Source organism: Gopherus evgoodei, chromosome 10 (genome assembly GCF_007399415.2).
Source record: "Gopherus evgoodei ecotype Sinaloan lineage chromosome 10, rGopEvg1_v1.p, whole genome shotgun sequence".
NCBI lineage: Eukaryota > Metazoa > Chordata > Testudines > Testudinidae > Gopherus > Gopherus evgoodei.
Genome location: NC_044331.1, coordinates 46,133,138 through 46,156,132, shown reverse-complemented (window position 1 = coordinate 46,156,132; position 22,995 = coordinate 46,133,138). Strand labels below are relative to the sequence as shown.

General features: G+C 50.4%; 1 protein-coding gene across 1 annotated transcript in view; it reads left to right on the top strand.

Annotated features, from left to right (window-relative positions):
- Positions 1-20,628, top strand: part of INSYN1 (inhibitory synaptic factor 1) — a 100,481-nt gene extending 79,853 nt beyond the window's left edge. Inside the window, exon 3 of the mRNA XM_030578747.1 lies at positions 19,932-20,628. Within this exon, the coding sequence (XP_030434607.1) occupies positions 19,932-20,627 (696 nt within the window). The 3' untranslated portion in view covers position 20,628. The remainder of the gene's footprint in view (positions 1-19,931) is intronic.
- The last annotated feature ends 2,367 nt before the right edge of the window (positions 20,629-22,995 follow it).

Below are 22,995 nucleotides of genomic sequence, written 5' to 3'. Positions count from 1 at the left end.
CTAGGCAGGACTGACTCTATTTTTAGAAACCATAAAGGAGGAATTGATTCAGGGAGTCATTCCCATTTTTGCCTTTGTGCTCCCGGCTGATCTTAGCCAGGGGCACCTATGATAGCAGCAGACAACACAAAAGGACAGATAACCATCATCTTATTGCCAATTTACACCAGCAACAGATGGTACAGAACAACTGATAACCATCTCTGCTATTATGCAAGTGAATGCTGCTGTGTAGCGCTGGAGTATCGCCTCTGTCCGCAGCATACAATACACATACGGTGACTAAAAAAAAAAGCTGAACGGGCTCCATGGTTGCCATGCTATGGCATCTGCCAGGGCAATCTAGGGAAAAAGGGTGCGAAATGATTGTCTGCCGTTGCTTTCCCGGAGGAAGGAATGACTGACGACATTTACCCAGAACCACCCGTGACAATGATTTTTGCCCCATCAACCACTGGGCTCTCAACCCAGAATTCTAAGGGACGGGGGAGACTGCGGGAACTATGGGATAGCTACAGAAGAGCTACCCACAGTGCAACACTCCGGAAATCGACACTAGCCTCGGACCATGGACGCACACCGCCGAATTAATGTGCTTAGTGTGGCCGCGTGCACTTGACTTTATATAATCTGTCTTAAAAAAACGGTTTATGTAAAATTGGAATAATCCCGTAGTGTAGACGTACCCAAAAAGTTTTTTCTAATATCCAATCTAAACCTCCTCCAATGTAACTTGAGACCATTACTCCCTGTTTTGTCATCTGGTATCACTGAAAACAGTCTAGATCCATCCTCTTTGGAACCCCCTTTCAGGTAGTTGAAAGCAGCTTTCAATTTCCCCTCATTCTTCTCTTCTGCAGACTAAACAATATCAGTTCCCTCAGCCTCTCCTCATAAGTCATGTGCTCCAGCCCCATAATCATTTTTGTTGTCCTCCGCTGGACTCTTTCCAATTTTTTCACATCCTTCTTGTAGTGTGGGGTCCAAAACTGGACACAGTATTCTGTATGAGGCCTCACCAATGTCGAATAGAGGGGAATGATCATATCCCTCGATCTGCTGGCAATGCCCCTACTTATGCAGCCCAAAATGCCATTAGCCTGTCTTGGCAACAAGGGCACACTGTTGACTCATATCCAGCTTCTCATCTACTGTAACCCCTAGATCCTTTTCTGCAGAACTGCTTCCTAGCCATTCGGTCCCTAGTCTGTAACAGTGAATGGGATTCTTCCATCCTAAGTGCAGGAGTCTGAACTTGTCCTTGTTGAACCTTATCAGATTTCTTTTGGCCCAATCCTCTATTTTCTCTAGGTCTCTCTGTATCCTATTCCTACTCTCCAGTGTATCTACCACTCCTCCAAGTTTAGTGTCATCTGCAAACTTGCTGAGAGTGCAGTCCACACCTTCGTCCAGATCATTAATGAAGATATTGAACAAAACCGGCCCCAGGACCAACCTTTGGGGCACTCTGCTTGAAACTGGCTGCCAACTAAACATGGAGCCATTGATCACTATCCGTTGAGCCTGATGATCTAACCAGCTTTCTATCCACCTTATAGTCCATTCATCCAGCCCATACTTCTTTAACTTGCCGGCAAGAATACTGTGGGATACCGTATCAAAAGCTTTGCTAAAGTCAAGGAATAACACATCCACTGCTTTCCCCTCATCCACAGACCCAGTTATCTCCTCATAGAAAGCAATTAGGTTAGTCAGGCATGACTTGCCCTTGGTGAATCCATGCTGACTGTTCCTGATCACTTTCCTCTCCTCTAAGTGCTTCAGAATTGATCCCTTGAGGACCTGCTCCTTGATTTTTCCAGGGACTGAGATGAGACTGACTGGCCTGTAGTTCCCCGGATCCTCCTTCTTCCCTTTTTTAAAGATGGGCATTACATTAGCCTTTTTCCAGTCATCTGGGACCTCCCCCGATCACCATGAGTTTTCAAAGATAATGGCCAATGGCTCTGCAATCACATCCACCAACTCCTTTAGCACCCTTGGATGCAGTGCATCCAGCCCCATGGACTTTTGCTCGTCCAGCTTTTCTAAATAGTCCTGAACCACTTCTTTCTCCACAGAGAGGTGGTCACCTCCTCCCCATACTGTGCTGCCCAGTGCAGCAGTCTGGGACCTGACCTTGTTTGTGACGACAGAGGCAAAAAAAGCATTGAGTACATTAGCTTTTTCCACATCCTCTGTCACTAGGTTGCCTCCCTCATTCAGTAAGGGGCCCACACTTTCCTTGACTTTCTTCTTGTTGCTAACATACCTGAAGAAACCCTTCTTGTTACTCTTAACAAGGAGTTGCTAGCTAGCTGCAACTCCAAGTGTGATTTGGCCTTCCTGATTTCACTCCTGCATGCCTGAGCAATATTTTTATACTCCTCCCTGGTCATTTGTCCAAGCTTTCACTTCTTGTAAGCTTTTTTTGTGTGTTTAAGATCAGCAAGGATTTCACTGTTAAGCCAAGCTGGTCGCCTGCCATATTTACTATTCTTTCTACACATCGGGATGTTTTTTTCCTGCAACCTCAATAAGGATTCTTTAAAATACAGCCAGCTGTCCTGGACTTCTTTCCTCCTCATGTTATTCTCCTAGGGGTCCTGCCCATTGGTTCCCTGAGGAAGTCAGTCTGCTTTTCTGAAGTCCAGGATCCATATTCTGCTGTACTCCTTTCTTCCTTGTGTCGGGATCCTGAACTCGACCATCTCATGGTCACTGCCTCCCAAGTTCCCATCCACTTTCGCTTCCCCTACTAATTCTTTTCGGTTTGTAACTAGCAGGTCTAGAAGATCTCTGCCCCTAGTTGGTTCCTCCAGCACTTGCACCAGGAAATTGTCTCTTACACTTTCCAAAAACTTCCTGGATTGTCTGTGCACCTCTGTATTGCTCTCCCTGCAGATATCAGGTGATTGAAGTTTCCCTTGAGAACCAGGGCCTGTGATCTAGTAACTTATGCTAGTTGCCAGAAGAAAGCCTCGTCCACCTCATCCCCCTGGTCTGGTAGTCTGTAGCAGACTCCCACCACGACATCTCCTAGTTACTCACACTTCTAAACTTAATCCAGAGACACTCAGGGTTTTCTGCAGTTTCATACTGAAGCTCTGAGCAGTCATACTGCTCTCTTACATACAATGCAACTCCCCCACCTTTTCTGCCCTGCCTGTCCTTCCTGAACAGTTTATATCCATCCATGACAGTGCTCCAGTCATGTGAGTTATCCCACCAAGTCTCTGTTATTCCAATCACATCATAATTCCTTTACTGTGCCAGGTTTTCCAGTCCTCCCTGCTTGTTTCCCAGGCTTCTTGCATTTGTGTATAGGCACTTAAGATAACTCACTGATTATCCCACTTTTTCAGTCTGAGATCTCCCCTCTTGCACTCTCCTGCTCGTGCTTCCTCCTGGTATCCCGTTTCCCCTCTTACCTCAGGGCTTTGGTCTCCTTCCCACAGTGAACCTAGTTTAAAGCCCTCCTCAGTAGGTTAGCCAGCCTGCTTGTGAAGATGCTCTTCCCTCTCTTCAATAGGTGGAGCCCGTCTCTGCCTAGCACTCCTCCTTCTTGGAACACCATCTTGTGGTCAAAGAATCCAAAGCCTTCTCTCCAACACCACCTGCATAGCCATTCGTTGACTTCCACAATTCAATGGTCTCTACCCAGGCCTTTTCCCTGCACAGGGAGGATGGGCGAGAAAGGAAGGATTGTTTTCCCCCATTATACGGATGGGGAACTGAGACCCAGAGAGGTCAAATGATTTAGTCGAGCTTATGGAGAACGCAGGTGCTGAGCTGGGAACTGAGTCCCAATCTCAGGCCTCATTGGCCCCGTTTCCTTCCACCACGCCCTGGGCTCACTACACACTGATGTCACCTATGTGTCCTGCTCCCCCAAGGAGCATTTACCTCCCTTGTGTGGGAGCACAACACCTCAGTCAGGGACTCTCCCCTCCCTGGAATTCAGAGATTCCAAGGCCAGATGGGACCACTATGACCCTCCTGTATAGCACAGGCCCTAGCTTTTATCCCCATCGGAGCAGCTCATGCACTTCAATGCATTTATCCTCTGCAGGATACTGCTGTTATCCCCATGGTAAAGATGGAGAGCTGAGGCATAGGGGCACCTAATGGCTTGCCCAAGGTGCCCCAGGAAGTCTGTGGCAGATCAGGGACCTGACCCAAATGCTCTTAAATCCTAAACTAGGAGCTTATTCACCAAACTATCCCTCCTCCCTTTTCACCTCCATGGTGGTGCACAGCGTTTCTGAGATGGGTTCTGATCTCACTGCCAACGCACAGCAAATGCCATCTACTTCCTTTAAAATGACTCTGCACTTGCACCACTTCAACTGGGCTCAGAGTCCAGCCCTGGGAACTTGCCATCTAGGTAAGACATGAGGGACTGGGTGAGATGTAGGGAGAGGTGACACAAGACTGGGGAAGGAGAGAGGGAGGGCCCAGATGGCTGTGAGGTTGTCTGAATGCATAACATATAAACAGGTTGGCTTCCCATTGTTATCATAGTTGAGACTTCCAAAGCTGCCCAAGGGATCTGAACACCCAGCTTCCCTTACTATGTAGGAACTGGGTGTCCGAATCCCCTAGGCACATGTGAAAATCACATCCTTAATTTATAAATCATTGTTATTTCATTTCTCTTTTCATCTATTTAGTTTTGCAGCTGACCCCAGGGCCCAGGCACTTTCATAGGGAAGTGCAACTCCAGATCTAAGGAAATGTGTGACTCTGAGAAACTGCTCAGGCAAAGCAACTATCTCTCCTCCCCCACTAGCCACAGTGCCTGCCAACCACTGTCAGCTGAAAGCTTGCTAAGCAGCTGCTCCTGCAAGGGTAGTAGAGAGAGGAGTTAACTCAGTAAAAAAAATGCCCCTCAGTCCTGCTCCCCAACCTTTTGCAGTTCCAGGCTTGGGCTCCACCCAGCTCTGCAAATGCACCTTCGTCCTGAGTTGCAGTATCACCTACTATCCCATAAGAACATAAGAATGGCCGTACTGGGTCAGACCAAAGGTCCATCCAGCCCAGTATCCTGTCTACCGACACTGGCCAATTCCAGGTGCCCCAGAGGGAGTGAACCTAACACTAATGATCAAGTGATCTTTCTCCTGCCATCCATCACCACCTTCTGACAAACAGAGGCTAGAGATACCATTCCTTACCCATCCTGGCTAATAGCTATTAATGGACTTAACTTCCATGAATTTATCCAGTTCTCTTTTCAACCCCGTTATATATAGTCCTAGCCTTCACAGCCATCCCATTTTGTAAACAGCCAGAATGCAGTGGGAACAAAATCCTATGCATGCCCCTTGTCCAGCCTATGGGGTGGATTTGTTCTCAAAGATTTTGCGGTTAGAAAGAGCGCCTGCGCTTCACCCTGTCTGAAAGCCAATCTGGGGAACTCTTCACACAGCACAGGTGGTATCAGACTGCTGTTAATAGTTCTCTGAGTGAGCACACAGCAGGGCGGGCCCATATCTCAGGGCACTTAGGAGCATTCTCTCCAATGTACTGCCAGCTCTCCTCTCTCTCCATCCTGCAGTTGCAGGAAAGCAAGCCCATCCCCACTTCCCACTCCCTGGGTCGAACACTCATTGGCAGATCTGTCAGGCTTTCATGCCAGCTTTCCAAGTGAAAGGCCCGGATGCCAGAACCTGATTGCAGCTTTAAATACAGCAGGGAAATGAGCAGCAGACTGGATTGTAGCCCAGCGGGCGAGGGGGAGGGGAAGTGGAGTGGAGTGAGGAAGAGGAGCAGGTGGAAGAGGAAGCTTTCTTAGGAACAGATCTTTGCAGAGGTGAAGCAGACTACTCTATTGTAATTTCCACCATTCCCCTGAGCTCAGACTGTAACCGAGCAGAGCATCTCCCCCCCACCCCATCCCCATCTTTTGATGTTGATCTATTAATGTCCCCAGCCCTGGGTGACCTGGCCGTATGACAAAGCTGGAATTCCTGATTGGGGTCTGATGAGGTCATGCTGCCCAGGGAGGAATCACCCTTATCTATTAACAAGGCAGGGAGTGGGAGGGAGCATGTACATCCCTGACGTATCAGGATATAAGCCGGCATGAGTTATTCAGCGTAACAAATGCACTTTTGCCCTGAGACACAGCCGAATGCAGCTGGCTGGCTGCCACCCCCTGCACTTGTGCTCCAGAAGGGCTAGCCATGCTCTTCCCAGAATGCTCAGCAAGTGGTGCTGAAGAGTGCTCGATACCTGAAGGCTGTGGTGACAGGGCCAGCACTGCTTATCCCTATAGGCCATGTGAGTGCTGCCCAGGAAAGTGGGAGTCTTGGCAGCCCTGGCTAGGCCCACCCCAGCCCCATGCTAGTGGGATCAATGGCTGGGCTGCCAAGCTGCACGCCAAGGGCGTCCTGTGCAGTGCTGCTGTCATAGTATAACCCCCAATCTGAACCTTAGCGTCCAAAAGATGGGGTACCAGCATGAATCCCCCTAAGCTTAAGTACCAGCTTAGATCTTGTAGTGCTGCCACCAACCAGGACTTGCAGTGCCTAGTATACTCTGGCCCCCCCCAAACCTTCTCAGAAGACCCCAAGACCCAGACCCCCTGGATCTTACACAAGGAAAGTAAATCCTTTCCCCCACCATTGCCTCTCCCAGGCTTTCCCTCCTTGGGTTACCCTGGAAGATCACTGTGATTCAAACTCCTTGAATCTTAAAACAAAGGGAAATGCACCTTCTCCCCGCCTCTTTCTCACCCTGTCTCCCACCAATTCCCTGGTGAGTACAGACTCAATTCCCTTGAGCCTCAACAAAGGGAAAAAATCAATCAGGTCTTAAAAAAGAAACGTTTTTAATAAAAGAAAGAAAAAAAGTAAAAGTTGTCTCTGTAATTTAGATGGTAAATGTTACAGGGTCTTTCAGCATATAGACACTAGAGAGAAGCCTTCTCCCCAGCACAAATACAAATTAAAATCCTTCCAGCAAAATACACATTTGCAAATAAAGAAAACAATCAAAAAGACTAAACCGCCTTTGTACTTGTACTTACTATTTGAACAGAAAATTATAGAGCCTGTAGGTACATCTAGTTACTCTCAGAACCCAGAGAGTACAACAGACAAACAAACAACACAAAACAAAGACTTCCCTCCACCGAGATTTGAAAGTATCTTGTCTTCTGATTGGTCCTCTGGTCAGGTGGTCCAGGTTCACTGTTTGTAACCCTTTACAGGTAAAAGAGACATTAACCCATAACTATCTGTTTATGACAGCAGCGGGTGTAGACTGCACCTGGGAGCAGAGCGCAGGTCTCTTCCAGTCCCTGTGGCCCTGCCCCTCCCTAGCCAGCCCAGCACCATGGGCTCAGGAGAAGCTGGGGCTGCCTTCACTGAACTGATGGGTGGTTTTGGCCAGTGAGAGCATGGGACTGTTAGCACTGCTTAGAGCAAAATAGGTGCAGAGCCAGCTTTCCTGTCACGGCCCTGCCAATGCCCCTCCGTCCTCCCTGTAATCTACTGCTGCTCTCCCAGACCCGGGACCCCTCATGGCTCTGCCAATGCCCCTCCATCCTCCCTGCAACACCCTGCTGCTTTCCCAGGCCCAGGACCCCTCATGGCTCTGCCAATGCCCCTCCATCCTCCCTGCAACGCCCTGCTGCTCTCCCAGGCCCAGGACCCCTCATGGCTCTGGCAATGCCTCTCCATCCTCCCTGCAATTTCCTGCTGCTCTCTCAGGCCCAGGACCCCTCATCGCTCTGCCAATGCCCCTCTGTCCTCTCTGCAACACCCTGCTGCTCTCCCAGGCCCGGGACCCCTCATGGCTTTGTGTGGATGTGTGGACTCACCCCTGTGGCACCTCCTGTTGGTCTGTTCTGGGAATTAGCTCTCCAGCTCTCCGGAGCGCCCTCTGCAGGCCAGTGATCCACCTGTCCTCTGGTCACGTGTCCCTCTCAGGACACCGGTGCCCCTTTATCTGGGGTGCTGCCCCCTAGCAGTAACCTCTTTCTTTTTGGGTCTCCCCTCCCCAGGGAACTTCCACTCACTATTCCCACCTCACCTCAGTATCAGTCTACTGCCAGTCATCGTCTAGCCCCCACTCCCTGGGGCAGACTGCAGTATCAGCCTACTCATCACTGGCAACCCTGGGTTTGGACCTGCTGCTTTGGCCTAGCACTGGGCTGCCCTCTGCAACCCCCAGTACTTGTTGCCTTCTGCTAGGCCACAGCTAAGTTGCTGAGCCTCCTGCCGCTCTGGGGTTTCCGCTACTGGCTCCTGCCAGCCGGGGTCCCGCCGCCGGTCCCACTCAGTGCCAGCTGCTAGCCTGGGGGATGGAACCCCAGGCTGGCAGCGGGCTGAGACCCCAGCTGGCAGGAACCCGTAGTGGAAACCCCAGAGCAGCGGTGGGCTGAGCTGCTGAGCCTGCCACTGCCCTGGGGTTCCCGCTGCTGGCCCCTTCCCTGCCGGGGTCCTACTCAGCACCCGCTGTTAGCCTGGGGGAAGGAATCCCAGGCTGGCAGGGGCTGAGACTCAAACTGGCAGGAGGCAGTGGTGCAAACCCCAGAGGGATGGCGGTCAGCCCGCCGCCGCTCTGAGGTTCTGGCTGCTGGCCCTTGCCAGCCGGGGTCCCCTCCACAGCTCCACTCACCTTGCTTCCAGTTGGAGTTCCAGTGCAGGCCCCCTGTCAGACAGGGTCCAGGCTTCCGGCCCTGCTGAGCCCTACCAGCCACCAACTCCAATCACCTCGGCTGCCAATTGGGGTTCCAGCCGCTGACCTCCTGCCAGCCAGTTATCAACTTATTACTCAGAAACCTGTGTGCAGCTTCAAGTATCTATATAGGTGCCATCAGACACTGGAAAACTCAGCAAGGAAAAGCAAGGATGAGGATCACACTAAAATGATAAGATCTGCATTTTAATTTAATTTTAAATAAAGCTTCTAAAACATTTTGAAAACCTTGTTTACTTTACATATAACTGTAGTTTGGTTATATATTATAGACTTATAGAGAGACCTTCTAAAAAACGTTCAAATGTATTACCGGCACGTGAAGCCTTAAATTAGAGTGTATACATAAAGATTCGGCACACCACTGCTGAAAGGTTGCCGACCCCTGGAGTAAAGGCAGAATGCTCTGCTTTAGCAGGAGTGATGGGAGGGTTTTTGGCACCCTAGGCGCAGGGCCGGCTCGCCGGTCCCGCGGCTCTGGTGGACCTGCCCCAGGCGTCCCTGCAGACGGTCCGCTGGTCTCGCGGCTCCGGTGGACCTGCCGCAGGCGTGCCTGTGGATGCTTCACCGGAGCCGCAGGATGAGCGGACCGTCCGCAAGCATGCCTGCGGCAGGTCCCCCAGAGCAGTCTGCCGCCGTCCCAAATCCTGGTGCCCTGGGCGACCGCCTAGGTTGCCTAAATGGAAGCGCCAGCCCTGTGCTTTAAACTAGCTGGAGCCAGGAGCATGCTGCAGACCCTGCTCTGCTATAGCAAGCACCAGGAAAGCCCCTGGGCCTTCTCCTACATAGTGTGTGTGAGCCACTAGCCTAAGGAGAAGCCCCTTTGCTCCCACCCTCCATGGGCCTGGTGGAATGGGGAAGAGAGCTGGGCTGAGGGAATATGTGGAAAGAGCAGGAGGAAAGTGGGCAAGTGGGGTCCAAGTCTCCATAGGCCATAGATGGAAGAAACTGGGTGCCAAGACTCCCTCTCCTCAGTCCCCTACGTTCTGCACTGTTAGGCCTTGGCATCACAGCATATGTGGGAGCCCTGATCCTGCCTAAAGCTGTCCCTGACAGTGATAGGCATTCAGGGGCATGCACCATGAGTGCAGGATCAGGCCCTCTGAAGCACCAGGAGTGATCTAGAAGCCACATGCTACAAGGCTAGCAGGGCTCCGAGTCTTGATCATGGCTCAGGCATAAACTCTTTCTGTTTGACAATGAATTCCCTAAGCAGTTGCCATGACAGGTTATTCACAGCATGTGGATAGGTTCTTCCTCAGCAGGACTTGCCCTTGGCATCGCAGCACCGCCCTCTAGTGCTTGAACTACAGAAACTGCTAGTCACAGTTCAGGGCAACTGCCCATGGATTCCCCTGCTTGCGGTCCAGCAAAGGCCCCACAGCCATCAGCTTTCATGGATGGAGACGGTGTCTCTCTCTTTCCTGAGCAGGGCTCTTCCAGACTACTCAGCTCCCTACTATGCTGAGATATTCCTGAAAGCCAGTCAGCCTCAGCGGCCTAGGTCTGCCTGTTGCTTTCTCCTCAGAGTCTCTGAACAATGTAATCACCCACAGTGACAAGTTACCACCCTGCCCTTTCTAAGCAAGCCCATTTATTCTGAAGGTGAAAACGTTAAGAGAAAGCACATTAAAAACAGTACAGGAACCTATACGCTTGCTGCTAAACTGACCAAACATCACCCCACAGCTCCAACAAGGGATCGGGGCAGTGAACTGTCTTTCTAACCCCATCAAGGAGTGGTTCTGTGGTTACAAGTGCACAGTAGCTGCTAGCAGAACAAGCACCCCCCTTGACTCTGGGAGTCCCTCCTTCTGACATCTCAGACCTTTGCACTTTAGGGTCCAGGAACAGGTAATCAGCAGATAGCAGGTTTCTTCTCAGAGAATAGCTTCAAAAGGTTGGGTCCAGAGGTAGGAATCTGCCTTTCCCTCCTCCCAAGCATGTCCTAGGAAACTCACTTAACTTTGTCCCGAAAGTTCCTTCTTGTCTGGTACATGGATTAAAATGGCCTTGGACGTCCCTAACCCTTCCCAGAGTTTCCATTGCTCACATCTCCTCTTAGAGAAGTTACACACAGTCCCACAATAAGACATACATTTTGCATTTATAATACAACAGACTCTAAAGCTATTTAAACTTAATTCCGTAAGAGCTCCCAAGCATAGTGCAGGAATTGCCATATCTATTTCACCACTTCCTTTGCTGGCAGCAGTAGTAGACCAATACTGTCTAATAGAGCAGCCATTAGAGGGGGACATGATGTGCACTCTGCTAATGTGTTACAATGGAAAAGAAAGATTAATCAGTTTCAGGGTTTTCTTTTTATTCCTCAGCCCGCAGTGATTTTAAAATATAGTTCCACCGGCTCTGTTCTGGCCATAATGTGAACTAGGCCATTATAGTCTTTCAGTTTTAATTTTTAAAAGGCTTGTTTTATTAATGCCTAAAACGCAGCTACTAGACTGTGCATTCTCGCTGCTCTTTGAGTATGGATGTCCCTAATAAGTACACCATAAAAGCCTCACATTCAGAGAGATTGTGGTGCTCTCGGGTCATGTGCACAGAGAACACCACATGGGCATATCTCTGCATTAGCACCAGCTTTGTGTCATCTGCAAATATGATCAGTAGGCTCTCTATTCCTACATCCAGGTCACTTGAGACCTCCCTCCAATCTGACATCTTTCCATTAACAGTTACTCTTTGTTTGCAATTGTTTAACCAACTATCCACTTAATGGTAGTTCTGTTGAGCCTGCATTCTCCAGTTTACTTATCAGAATATCATGTGGGACTGTGACAAAGCCTTGCTGAAGTCCAGGTATATTAAGTCTACCTCATTCCCCCATCCACCAAACCAGTTACCTTGCAAAAGAAGGAAATCAAGCTGGTTTGGCATGATTTCTTCTTAGTAAATCCATGCCTGGTTGGTAATCTTAGAATTTCATGGTTGGAAGGGACCTCAGGAGGTCATCTAGTCTAGCCCACTGCTTAAGGCAGGACTAATCCCCAGACAGATTTTTATCCCAGTTCCCTAAATGGATTGAACTCACAACCCTAGGTACAGCAAGCCAATGCTCAAACCACTGAGCTATCCCTCCCTGACACAAGCACCCTTTCATCCTCCAGGTATTCACAAATGGGATGTTTTGTAGCTTGCTCTAGTAGCTTCCCAGGTACAGAGGTCAGGCTGACTGGTCTATAGTTCATTCCCTGGCTCCTCTTTCCCCCCCTTTTTAAAGATTGGCACTGTGTTAGCCCTTCTCCAGTCTTTCAGGACCCCTCCTAAGGCCTTCCTTCCTTTTATGACCCCTCACAGCTGTCCTGTTACCATTGGCAGAATTAGATTATGGTAGCATCTATTGGCCGGTTATGATCGAGGCCCCATTGCACTAGGTGTTGAACATGCTCATACAGACAGACAGTCCCTGCTCAAAGACCTTCCAGGCTAAATAAACAAGAGGTGAGAGACAGGGAGTATCTTTATCCTATCTCATAGGTGGGGAACTATGATATAGCGAGACACAGGGACTTGGCCAAGGTCACAGAGAGGATCTGTGTCAGAGCTGGGAATTTCCCTAACACCATATGAGCATCTGTCCTCACTCTAATCCCATTGCTTTACCTTTAGAAAAGTGCAAGAGAATGTGAATTTCACTTAAACTCCTCTCACTTCTTCCTCCTTGCTGGTATTTACAGGACTGGCTAGAAATCCAGGACCCACTGTGCTAGGCTCTGCACTCACACAGTATGGCCTTGGCCACATGGGAGAGGTTTTCCTGTACAACCTTCAGTGTGAATCAAAAGCGATCTCATTACACCAGTATAGCCCCTCTAGATACGCTGTCCTCTGGGACAAGAGGAGCTTTTGGGAAGGTGTCACTTGGGAAGGAGTTTAAGCTAAACTGAGAAAGCAACGTATACCAGACTCCATGGCGGGGTAGTACTGTCTGACTATACCTATATAACTGCATCTAGATCTCTGCCCTCTGGACACAAGGCCGCTGAGACAGTGCCTGGTCTGACGGGTTATAACCAGAATAGCCAAGAGAGACAAAGAGTTGGAGGGGGTGTGATTTGCCCCAGGGTGCTAGCAGGGCAGAGGTAGGAATAGACCCCAGGCTGGAGGCCCACTCCAGCCACCAGAGCCTCCTGGCACTGCAGACACATGCCTGAAACAAACAAGACCGTGAGATCATCTCCACAAGCTGCTACAACTAAACACACCCCCCAGCCCACGAGCTGAGGGAGGCAGCTGAAGCCAGAGCTTTCCATTCCCTGACATCTCTTGGCTCACTTCCCTGCCTCAGCATCAGCCACAGCTTCTCAGGTTTCTCTCGGGGCCTCCCACCCCCGGATTTTGTTTCTGAATGGTTGGGATGAGGGATGTGCCAGCTGATTTTGCACAACTGCCCTCGGCCCATTCTGAGCACCGTGGATGGCTCCTCGGCAGCCCTTTGTGCTTCCCAAGAGCTCTTCTTGTGTCTGAACAAAAAGCCATCTTCTTACTGAATGGAGGGACAAAAGCCGCCCACAGTCGGGCCTCATTAGAGCCCCCTTGACAGAAACAATGGAGGTGGCTGCATCCCAGAGCGGGTTCCCCTACAGGAGCGTGTGGGGTGGAGGAGGCTGCAAGGCAGGCAGGGGGGCCTGGGGAAGCTCATGGGATGAATTGATTCGTTCTGTTGTCAGTATTTTCTTCTACCCCACTCCTCTCTACCAGATGGAGCACCTGCCAGTCATGCCTCGACCTTCCCTGTCCCTCCCCCTGCCTTCTCCATGGGGTCGTGCCTCCCCTCCTGCCCACACCACGCCTGGGATGAGCTGGCACCAAGGAAGTGGGATGAGTTGGCTTAGCTAACCCATAGGAGACACAGGCTCAGGATCAAACAAGAGCAAGGTCATGAGTGCATCTGCTCCCTCCCTCAGGAGGGAAAGGGGCCAGCAGATTTTGTCACAAGCTTCTCCCATAGCTACAGATCCTGAGACCCCTCCCTGCCCAGGAGCCAGCCCTACTGGCCCTACTCTGTACTGCACTGCAGCTCTGTATTGCACAATAGTAGACCCCATTGTGCTAGGTGCTGTACAAGCGAATAGTGAGAGACAGACCCTGCCCCAAAGAGTTGCCAGGCTAAAGCATACAAAGCATGGGAGGAGAAACTGAGGCACAAAGTGGGGAAGTGACTTGCCCATGGTCATACAGCAGCTCAGTGGCACAGCTGAGAGTAGCCCTGAGGTCTCCTGACTGATCTCCTAGCTCCATACCATACTGCCTTCCCCTTGCTTTGGCTGACTTGTCCCAGTTGCACCATTTCACTCAGCACTGCATCAGTTCTGCTTGCCTGCATGGCCAGTCCATGCTGCCTGTGGCATCTGTCCCATCTGGCCAACTGACCAGCCCAGCCACAGCAAGCCATCTCCTGACAGCTGTTTCCTCAGTGGCCTAATGGATAAGGCATTGGCTTCTAAAGCCAGAGATTTGTGGGTTCAAGTCCCATCTGGGGTGAAAATCAACTGCTGTTTCTTTCTGCTACCCTTGCTGCACATGTGATCCACTGACAGACTTGCTCTGTGCCCTGTATTCCTCAGCAGGTCTCCTCATAGGCCTGTGCAGCTCAAAGGGTTCCGCCTTCCTGGTTTTCAGCTGTGCATGACCCCTGATCCCCTTGCTGTGCCTACTAGGTGCCCTCTACCAGCCCCTGAGATCTTTCTCAGCTGATACTGGTTCTCATACAGGCATGATTCTTGTTTTAGTCCATGAGGATTTTGCTTTGCATAGGGACTGTAGGAAAAATGAGACTCTGCTCTACTTATCCTCCCTGGGGAAGGATGAGCTGGGGGGAAAAGTACAGCACTAGGAATGGGAAGAATTAGGTTGTACTCCTGGATCTGCTGGGCATGTCATTAACCCACTCTGTGCCTCAGTTTCCCTGGACATAAAATAAGGCTGATGACCTTGGTCTGTCACTGGGATGTGATCAGCTAATGTCTGCAAAGCACTGTGAGAAAGGCACAGCATCCTGATGACATGCCAACATATCGATTGCCCTCCCCCGAGCCCCAGGACTGCCCTGCTAGCCGACTGTGTGCAAACAGGCCCTTGCCAGCTAAAGAAAGAGAAGCCAGGGATTACCCAGTGTCTGGTCCTGGGGAACACAGGAATCCAATGTGGAGGACCTGGGAGCTGCATGCACAAGTATCAGGCAGACCTAGATGTCCCTGCCACTGTGCATGTGTTTGGAACATGGGCCAAGGGAAGGACCAGGAGTGGATTCCTGCCATGATCCGGAACGGGCTCTGGAGCCAGCAGGCAGGAAAGTAGGAACTTGAGCTGGACTTTGTTTTCAGTTGAAAATACGTCCTTGATTTGAAGGAGCAAAATCTTTGACAGCCTCTGGTGCTGGAAGAGCTGAGCTGGGTCTTTGAAGCTGTCGCATCCCAGGCTGTGATAGTATTAGGGTCTGGTAGCAAAACCGAGTCAGGTGCAAAACTCAGGCCCCTGCAAAACTCAGGCTCCAGGTGCTCTATTAGCACACTGGTAGCAGATGCAAATCACATGCAATGGAGCCACAAAGCCAGAGCACAGGGAGGGAGGACCCAGGGGTGCACGGAGCTGGTGCCTGCCATGCATCCCCTGCAGAGACCCTGGTTGCAAAGAAGATGGTTGGGTGAAGATTTGCACCCCCAGGGCAGGAGGGGCTAGTGCGATGCTGCTGTATTTTGCAAGGCTGCTTACTCTCTCTGCCATGAGGCTCGCTCTCCTCCTCTGAAACCGCTCTGCTCCATGGGTCTCTGGTGCACCTGGCAGGCAAATCCTTTCCTGCCAACCAGTGCAGCAGCTGGGGCTGCTGGGAAGCCCCTTTGGAGGGGCTGCTTGGCTCCCTCCTTTCCCAGCACACTCCCCAGGGGGAGGGGAGGCTGGCATTGGAGAGACTATACCTTAGGGAGCTGCTTAAAGTCTGATCCTGCTGGGGCCTAATTGTAACGCCTGACCCAAACCCTGTTATACCATAGCCAGGCAGAACCTGACCTGAGGCCCAGAGTGCCGAGGAGTTTTCATATCCGACTGGCCTGAACATGACACCTCTAGTTGGCTTGGGGTTGGGTGCTCCTTCCTCGGCCTAGGGGCACTGTGTTGTTGGGGGTGCTGGGTTTGGGAGGATTCAGAAGCCTTGACTGCTTCTCCGATGTCCTGGCCAAACTCCACTTGGGCAATAAAGTGCTGAGTCCCCATCCCACTCCAGCCATCCCTCGTGTCCTCCATCAGTGCGGTGTTTGGCTCTGGCTGGACAGGGAGTGTGGCACCAGTGACAAGCCTCAGCACAGATGAGTCATGCTGCTATCTGGTGCGACTTGCACTGGGTTAGCCTCTCCGGGACAAAATCCCTGGCAAAGAAAGGACCAAGATGGTGTCATCATGGCTTTTGCATTACACCCCAAAGCAGTCTGTAATCTAGGGCGGTTGGAGTAAAACATGCCCCCTACATATTAATGTATTGGACAGAGCCTCAGCTGGCGTAAATTGGAGTAGCTCTAGATCTGGCCCATTGAAGTCAATGGAACTATGGTGATGTACTCCAGCTGAGGATCTGTCCCCTTGCAAAGTGTTTGAGTGCGTGCAGAGCCCCCCTAGACCTTATCTGCATGCTGCCCTTTGGGGAGGAGGAACTTCAACTCAGCTGACGGGGAGTTGCTCTGGGTTCACCCAGGCCAAGCTGCCGAGCAAAGCTCCACAGCAATGCAGCCTGCTCTCCCCAGGCCATCAGGCTGGGGATGAGTTTCACAGTACAAAGTACTAGTTCTTGGGAGAGCTGAACTGCGGTGGACTGAGCAGCAGGGCAAGCCAGGCAGCGAGCTGCAGGGAGAGTGGGTGACTGTAGATTACACCTGTACAGAAATCTAACCGGAGTGCAGCCAGGGCGGTGCATGCTGGGCAGGCATCAGCCAGGCCCGGGAATCCTCCTCAAGGACAGGGAGAAGGAGAAGGCTGGGCTTTGCTACTGGTGTAAATCAGGCATCAGGAGAGTTACATACTGGTGTAAATGAGAGGCGAATTGGACACAGCATGTTTAAATACAGTGGCTTCCAGGCACCGCCTTTGCTAGCGCACCCCTCCGGCAACCAGGGCCGGCTTTAGGCCTATTCCACCAATTCCTCCGAATTGGGCCCCGCGCCTAAGAGGGCCCCGCACCCAGTGAGAATCCCTTCCCTGGCTAGAGGCGCCTTTTTAATTTTTACTCACCTGGCGCTCTGGGTCTTTGGCAGCACTTCAGCAGTGGGTCCTTCAGTGCCGCCGAAGACCTGGAGCGAGCAAAGACCCGCCAGCGAAGTGCAGCCAAGGACTCAGAGCACCGCCCGGTGAGTACAAGCCCCACGTGTTTTTTTACATTTTTTTTTTTTTTAGTCATCCTGGCCAGGGCCCATCGAAACTGTTTGAATTGGGCCCCGCACTTCCTAAAGCCAGCCCTACCGGTGACTCTGTGCCTCCCCATGCTGGCTGTTCTCTAATCTGTCCATTTCTGACCCGCCTTATCTCAGCCCAATCAGTTGCGTGACCTGTCTGAATGCTTCAGGCTTTGTTCTTCTTCCACAGGGGGCAGAGAGGGAGAGTGAAAGAGATGAGGGCTGGCAGAGCCAAAAGGAGAGAGCTGAAGGAAAGAGAAAGAGACACTGGGAGCAAGGGGGCAGAGAGCAGCCAATAGATGAATGCACGCGGAAGAGAAAACCATTGTAGGAGAGCATGAGACAGAGATGGAGAAACAGAGACATTAAGTATATCTCAGAGCAAGGGAAACAGCCAGATCTGGATACAGTCAAGGGAGGCAGCCAGGGGCCTTGTACCAGTGGGAAGCACAACAGGAAGTAGTTTGACCCATGCAATCTCTTAACCCTAGTCATACCACACTGGGTAGTGCAGTTTGGTAGAGAGATACGCACACGCTTAGCATGAGACACGTGGTTGTCAGCTTATATTACTGGCACGTCAAAGGAAACACCAAGCAGGATTCGTGCACCCTGCTGCAGCACCCCGGCGTGTCTTATTACTTGTACTGGAAGCATCACTGTTCACATCCACTAGTATAAATCCCGCCCCTAGCCTAGGCAGTGGGAACTTGCTACCAGGACACCACTGGGAGCTCTGGACCCCCACATATGTGAAACTCTACAAAAAAAAAGGTCTTCCAATGTGCCATACTCCTTCTCTGCAGTTCTCCTCCAGCCCCTGCCAGTCAGGGACTTAGGGGCATCTGCCACTGACTTTCTCTCCTGACTCCCGTCACCACTCAGAGGTGGTTGCAGCCCATCAGAAGCTGTCCTGCCATGTGTCCTTCCAGTCCCCGAGCCTTTGCCTAAGCAAAGTTCCTCCTGCATGCTCAACTGGATGTGAGCAACCTTCCCCGAAGGCAGGTCCTGGGGGAGCCACAAACAAGTCTGGGGAGCGTTGCAGAAGCATGATCCAGCTGATTAGCTGGAGCTTCTCCAATGACACAGGCCTCTTGGGCCAGTGAAAACAGCCTGGAGAACAGCCTTGCTCCTAGCATGTCAATACTTTCAGGCCCAGCCTGACAGCTAAAAATACTAGCTGGAAGCTTTCAGGAGTTTCAGTGACATTTCTATTTGGGTTTGGCAGTTGAGGGTGTGTGCAGTTTAGTTCCTGACCCATCTTGTCCATCTTTGCTAAAAAGTAGAATGAGTCTATCAAAACTCATCTCATCTGTGGCCCCCAATCCAGCACAAACCTAGCTCTGCGATGGACAGGAAATGCCAGTGCATCACACACCTGCACAGTGCTGCTCTGTCTCCCTCTCGGGGCCAGGAGAAAGAGCAGTTTGAGTCTGCTGCTGGCTCTGAGAGCACAGAGTCTTTAGCTCAGGCAGTGGAGTCTTTCGCTTTCAGATCCAATGGTCCCAGGTGTGATGAGTTCAGGCACAGAGATCACCTTGGGACTGCCATCTGACATGCTGAGATTACCTCTGAGCCCATTTTCCCTGCCAGTTTGGGACTCCAGAACCCTGTCTTATTGAGCCAGACATGCTAATCCGCTGCAACACAGACCTAGGTCTGGTCCATGCACCCAAGCTGCAGACTTTAACCAAAAAACGCTCAGCAAGTACTCCTGTCTCCAGCACCCAGACACCTAGCTCCCAATGGGATTGAAACCCCACATAAATCCATTTTACTCTGTATAAAGCTTATACAACGTAAACTCATAAATTGTCCACCCTCTATAACACTGATAGAGAGAGATGAACAGCTGTTTGCCCCTCCAGGTATTAATCACTTACTCTGGGTTAATTAATAAACAAAAGTGACTTTATTAAATATAAAAAGTAGGATTTAAGTGATTTCAAATTATAACAGACAGAACATAGTTAAGTTACCAAGCAAAAGAAAACAAAACATGCAGGTCTAAGCCTAATACATTGAAGAAACTGAATACAGGTAAATCTCAGCCTCAGAGATGTTCCAATAAGCTTATTTCACAGACTAGACTCCTTCTTAGTCTAGGCCCAATCCTTTCCCCAGTACAGTTCTTGTTATTTCCAGCTCAGGTGGTAACTAGGGGATTCCTCATGACTGCAGCTCCCTTTGTTCTGTTCCACCCACTTCTATAGCTTTGGCACAAGGTGGGAATCTTTTGTCTCTCTCTGGGTTCCCATCCTTCCTTCTAAATGGAAAAGAATCAGGTTTAAGATGGATTCCAGTACCAGGTGACATGGTCACATGTCCTGTGAAACTCCAACACTCCATTCTTTCCAGGCTGACTCACATGAACACAGGAAGGCTTACAAGTAAACAGAGCCATTTACAACCAATTGTCCTGGTTAATGGGAGCCATTAAGATTCTAAACCACCATTAATGGCCCATACTTTGCATAGTTACAATAGGACTTACTTCAGAGTAATACTTCATATTTCTAGCTTCGGATACAAGAATGATACATTCATACAAATAGGATGAACACACTCAGTAGATTATAAGCTCTGTAATGATACCTTACAAGAGACCTTTTGCATAAAGCATATTCCAGTTACATTATATTCACACTTCTAAACATATTTCCATAAAACACACAGAGTGCCACGTCACACCAGGTTCAAGCCCTCCTACGGCTGGCCCGCCCAGTGGGACTGCGTTACATTAAGGCTGGACCACTTGCCTACTGTGGAACGGTCCTGCCAGCCCCCTGATTGCTCTCTCACCTTGTCTTCATGCAGGTAGTGAGCCAGATTGACAAGCTGACGTCGGATTTTGAGTTTGATCTGGAGCCGGACGACTGGACCACAGCCACAGTGAGCAGTACATCCAGCAGCGAGAAAGGGGGTGGCATGTTTGACCTCAGCCAGCTGGATTTCATGACCTCGGACATCCTCTCTGACAGCTGGGAGTTCTGCTCCTTCCTGGAGGTCTCCACCCCGTCTGACTCTGGGGACGGTTTGGAGCAGCAGCCAGGCCGCCAGCCAGACTACCGGCTGATGAACGGCGGAGTGCTGACCCCTAATGGACCCCGGGTGGAGACACCCGACTCTTCCAGTGAGGAGGCCTTCAGCTCCGGCCCCAACCTCAAAGCCCAGCAGCAGAGAACGCCGGGCATGAGGGAGCGAGTCCGCTTCAGTGACAAGGTGCTCTACCATGCCCTTTGTTGTGACGATGACGATGGGAACAGCCAAGAAGGTATCAGCGGGGTGCCACTGCCCGAGGACCTTCCAGAAGAGCCCATTGACGTGGGACACAAACCGCCAGCTCGGCCTGCTGCCAATCCACCGCTGCTGCAGCGGCACTCTCCTCACCTGAGTGCCACTCAGCAACAGAAACTGATGAGGAACAGCAGCACACAGACCGTGTCGGACAAAAGCACCCAGACAGTGCTTCCCTATGTATCGGCCAAGCAGAAAATCAAAGGCAAAAACTGAGCAGGGGTGGGGGTGGGGAGGAATCAGAGCAATGGGGACTGATCAGAGCGGGGGGAGGGGCAGAAATATATATATATATATTTAAATAAATCAAAATACTAATAATAAAAATCAAAAAAAGTGGAAACTAATAACAACAATGTTCAGCTACCTAACTGTCATTTTTGAGGCTCAGGGAATTTGAAATTATTTACTGAACGAAAGAGATCAAATAACCATGCAGAACAAGGGAAATAATATCTATACCTATAGACCCCACTTCTGAAGCAGAGGATGGGAGAGATATGTGGTCAGGGGCATCCTCAAATGCCAGCCAAGCATCTCAGTTCACTAACTAGGTCTGTGGGTGGATGGCGTGTGGGTCTCCCCCAAATAGGGATTGTGGGGAAACGGGGCTCGGGGGGCAGGGCGAGAGCCCAAGTGCACTAAGACTGAAAGAGCTCTCTGGGAAAGGAAGTCAGGTCAACCCCTTGTGCTGCTGGATTTGTATCCTACACCTCCCCACAATATTCCAGAGATGGGGCCGAGCCCCAGAATTTGGATCCACCTCTGGGTTTTGACCATGCCCTCAGCCCTCTTCTGAAAGAAATCAGCCAATCAGAAACCTGCTTGTTCATTAAAGAACAGTGAATTTTTGTATGCTCTATTTTTATGAACAAATTGGATTCTGATTGGCTGGGCCTCTGAGCAAATCAGTTCTCTAGGCCAATCAATGTGTTTTTGTCTTTGGCCATGGGTCAGCAAGTGACTCCTGGTCCATCAGTCAAATGACACTCATGCTGGTTAGATTTTCCTAGTCATTTGGTCAAATGGGACTAGAGTCAGAATGGGTGTGGCTACGGCAAGAAAATAGCATTGGAGGACTGATTGCCAGACGTGTCTGGAAGGGTTCTGATTCTTCGTGCCTGATTCTCATCTCACACCAATTGTACACCAGTATAAAATATGCCAGCTGACTCCCCTGGCACTATTCCTGATTTACACCCAGGGAAATCAGAAGAGAATCAGGTCTTCCATTTCAGTAAAGTTCCAGACAAAACCCTGGCATCAAAGGCCAGGAGCCCAGCTCTGATCAGGAAATTGCTGAAGCTCAGGCTTCATTTAAAGCACATGCTTAAGTCCCATTGATTCCAATTGAGTCTTAAGCAGGTGTTTGAAGTTAAGCACATGCTGAAGTGCTTTCTTGAACTCGGTCCTAGAAGGGCTAGATTCTGATCCAATTACACCAGTGTTCTGGAGACACTCACGGCATCACTCCAGCTTTACACGGGGTAACTGACATCAGGATTTAGCCCATGGGGTTTAATTTTCACACAGAGGTGCCTACACCGCCCCCGGGGCACATGCACACTGGTGATTGTGTGGAGTTTGCAGCTGCGCACGGTCACCTGTTTGCAGTCACACCTGTCCGCGCTTTCTGTGCAGAGCTGACAAGCACAACTGAGCCCCTTGGTTTGTGAAAATGTGTCCATTAGCAGCAAGAATCTGACCCCTTCTGGCATAAGAGCACATTCTCAAGCTAGTTCTGGACTATCAAAACACGGGGAATGAGCTGGAAGACCTGGGTGGTCCATTCCCAACCAAGAAATTGACAAGAAAAAAAACACATTCTTAACCTTTAGCCAGCCGCTCTTTTAATCCTGTCTGAAGCTTGGGCTCCTGACCGAACATAGCACCCAAACAGGTACCTTGTTAAACACTAATCTTGTTAATGATGAACTGACAAAGCTATTACACTAGCTACCCAGCACAATAAAGCTTGGCATATGCACTTTAACAACAACAAGAAAAGCCAATGTGCTTTGATTTGTTGTATTGCATGTGGCCTGGGGTATATAAACCATGTTACCAGTATGTCTACCTCTGTGCGAGGGGGATGGTGCTAAATTTCAGGGATTGGAAAGAAATGTAACAACCTGTGATGAAGGGGCTGGAGGCACTGATTTAAGAGGGAAGGCCAGCTGCTTGATCATAGAATCATAGAATATTAGGGTTGGCAGAGGCCTCAGGAGATCATCTAGTCCAACCTCCTGCTCAGAGCAGGACCAACACCAACTAAATCATCCCAGCCAGGGCTTTGTCAAGCCAGGCCTGAAAAACCTCTAAGGGTGGAGATTCCACCAACTCCCTAGGTAACCGATTCCAGTGCTTCACCACCCTCCTAGTGAAATAGTGTTTCCTACTATCAACCTAGACCTCCTCCACTGCAACTTGAGACCATTGCTCCTTGTTCTGTCATCTGCTACCACTGAGAACAGCCGAGCTCCATCCTCTTTGCAGCCCCTCTTCAGCTAGTTGAAGGCTGCTGTCAAATTCCCCCTCACTCTTCTCTTCTGCAGACTAAATAAGGCCAGTTCCCTCAGCCTCT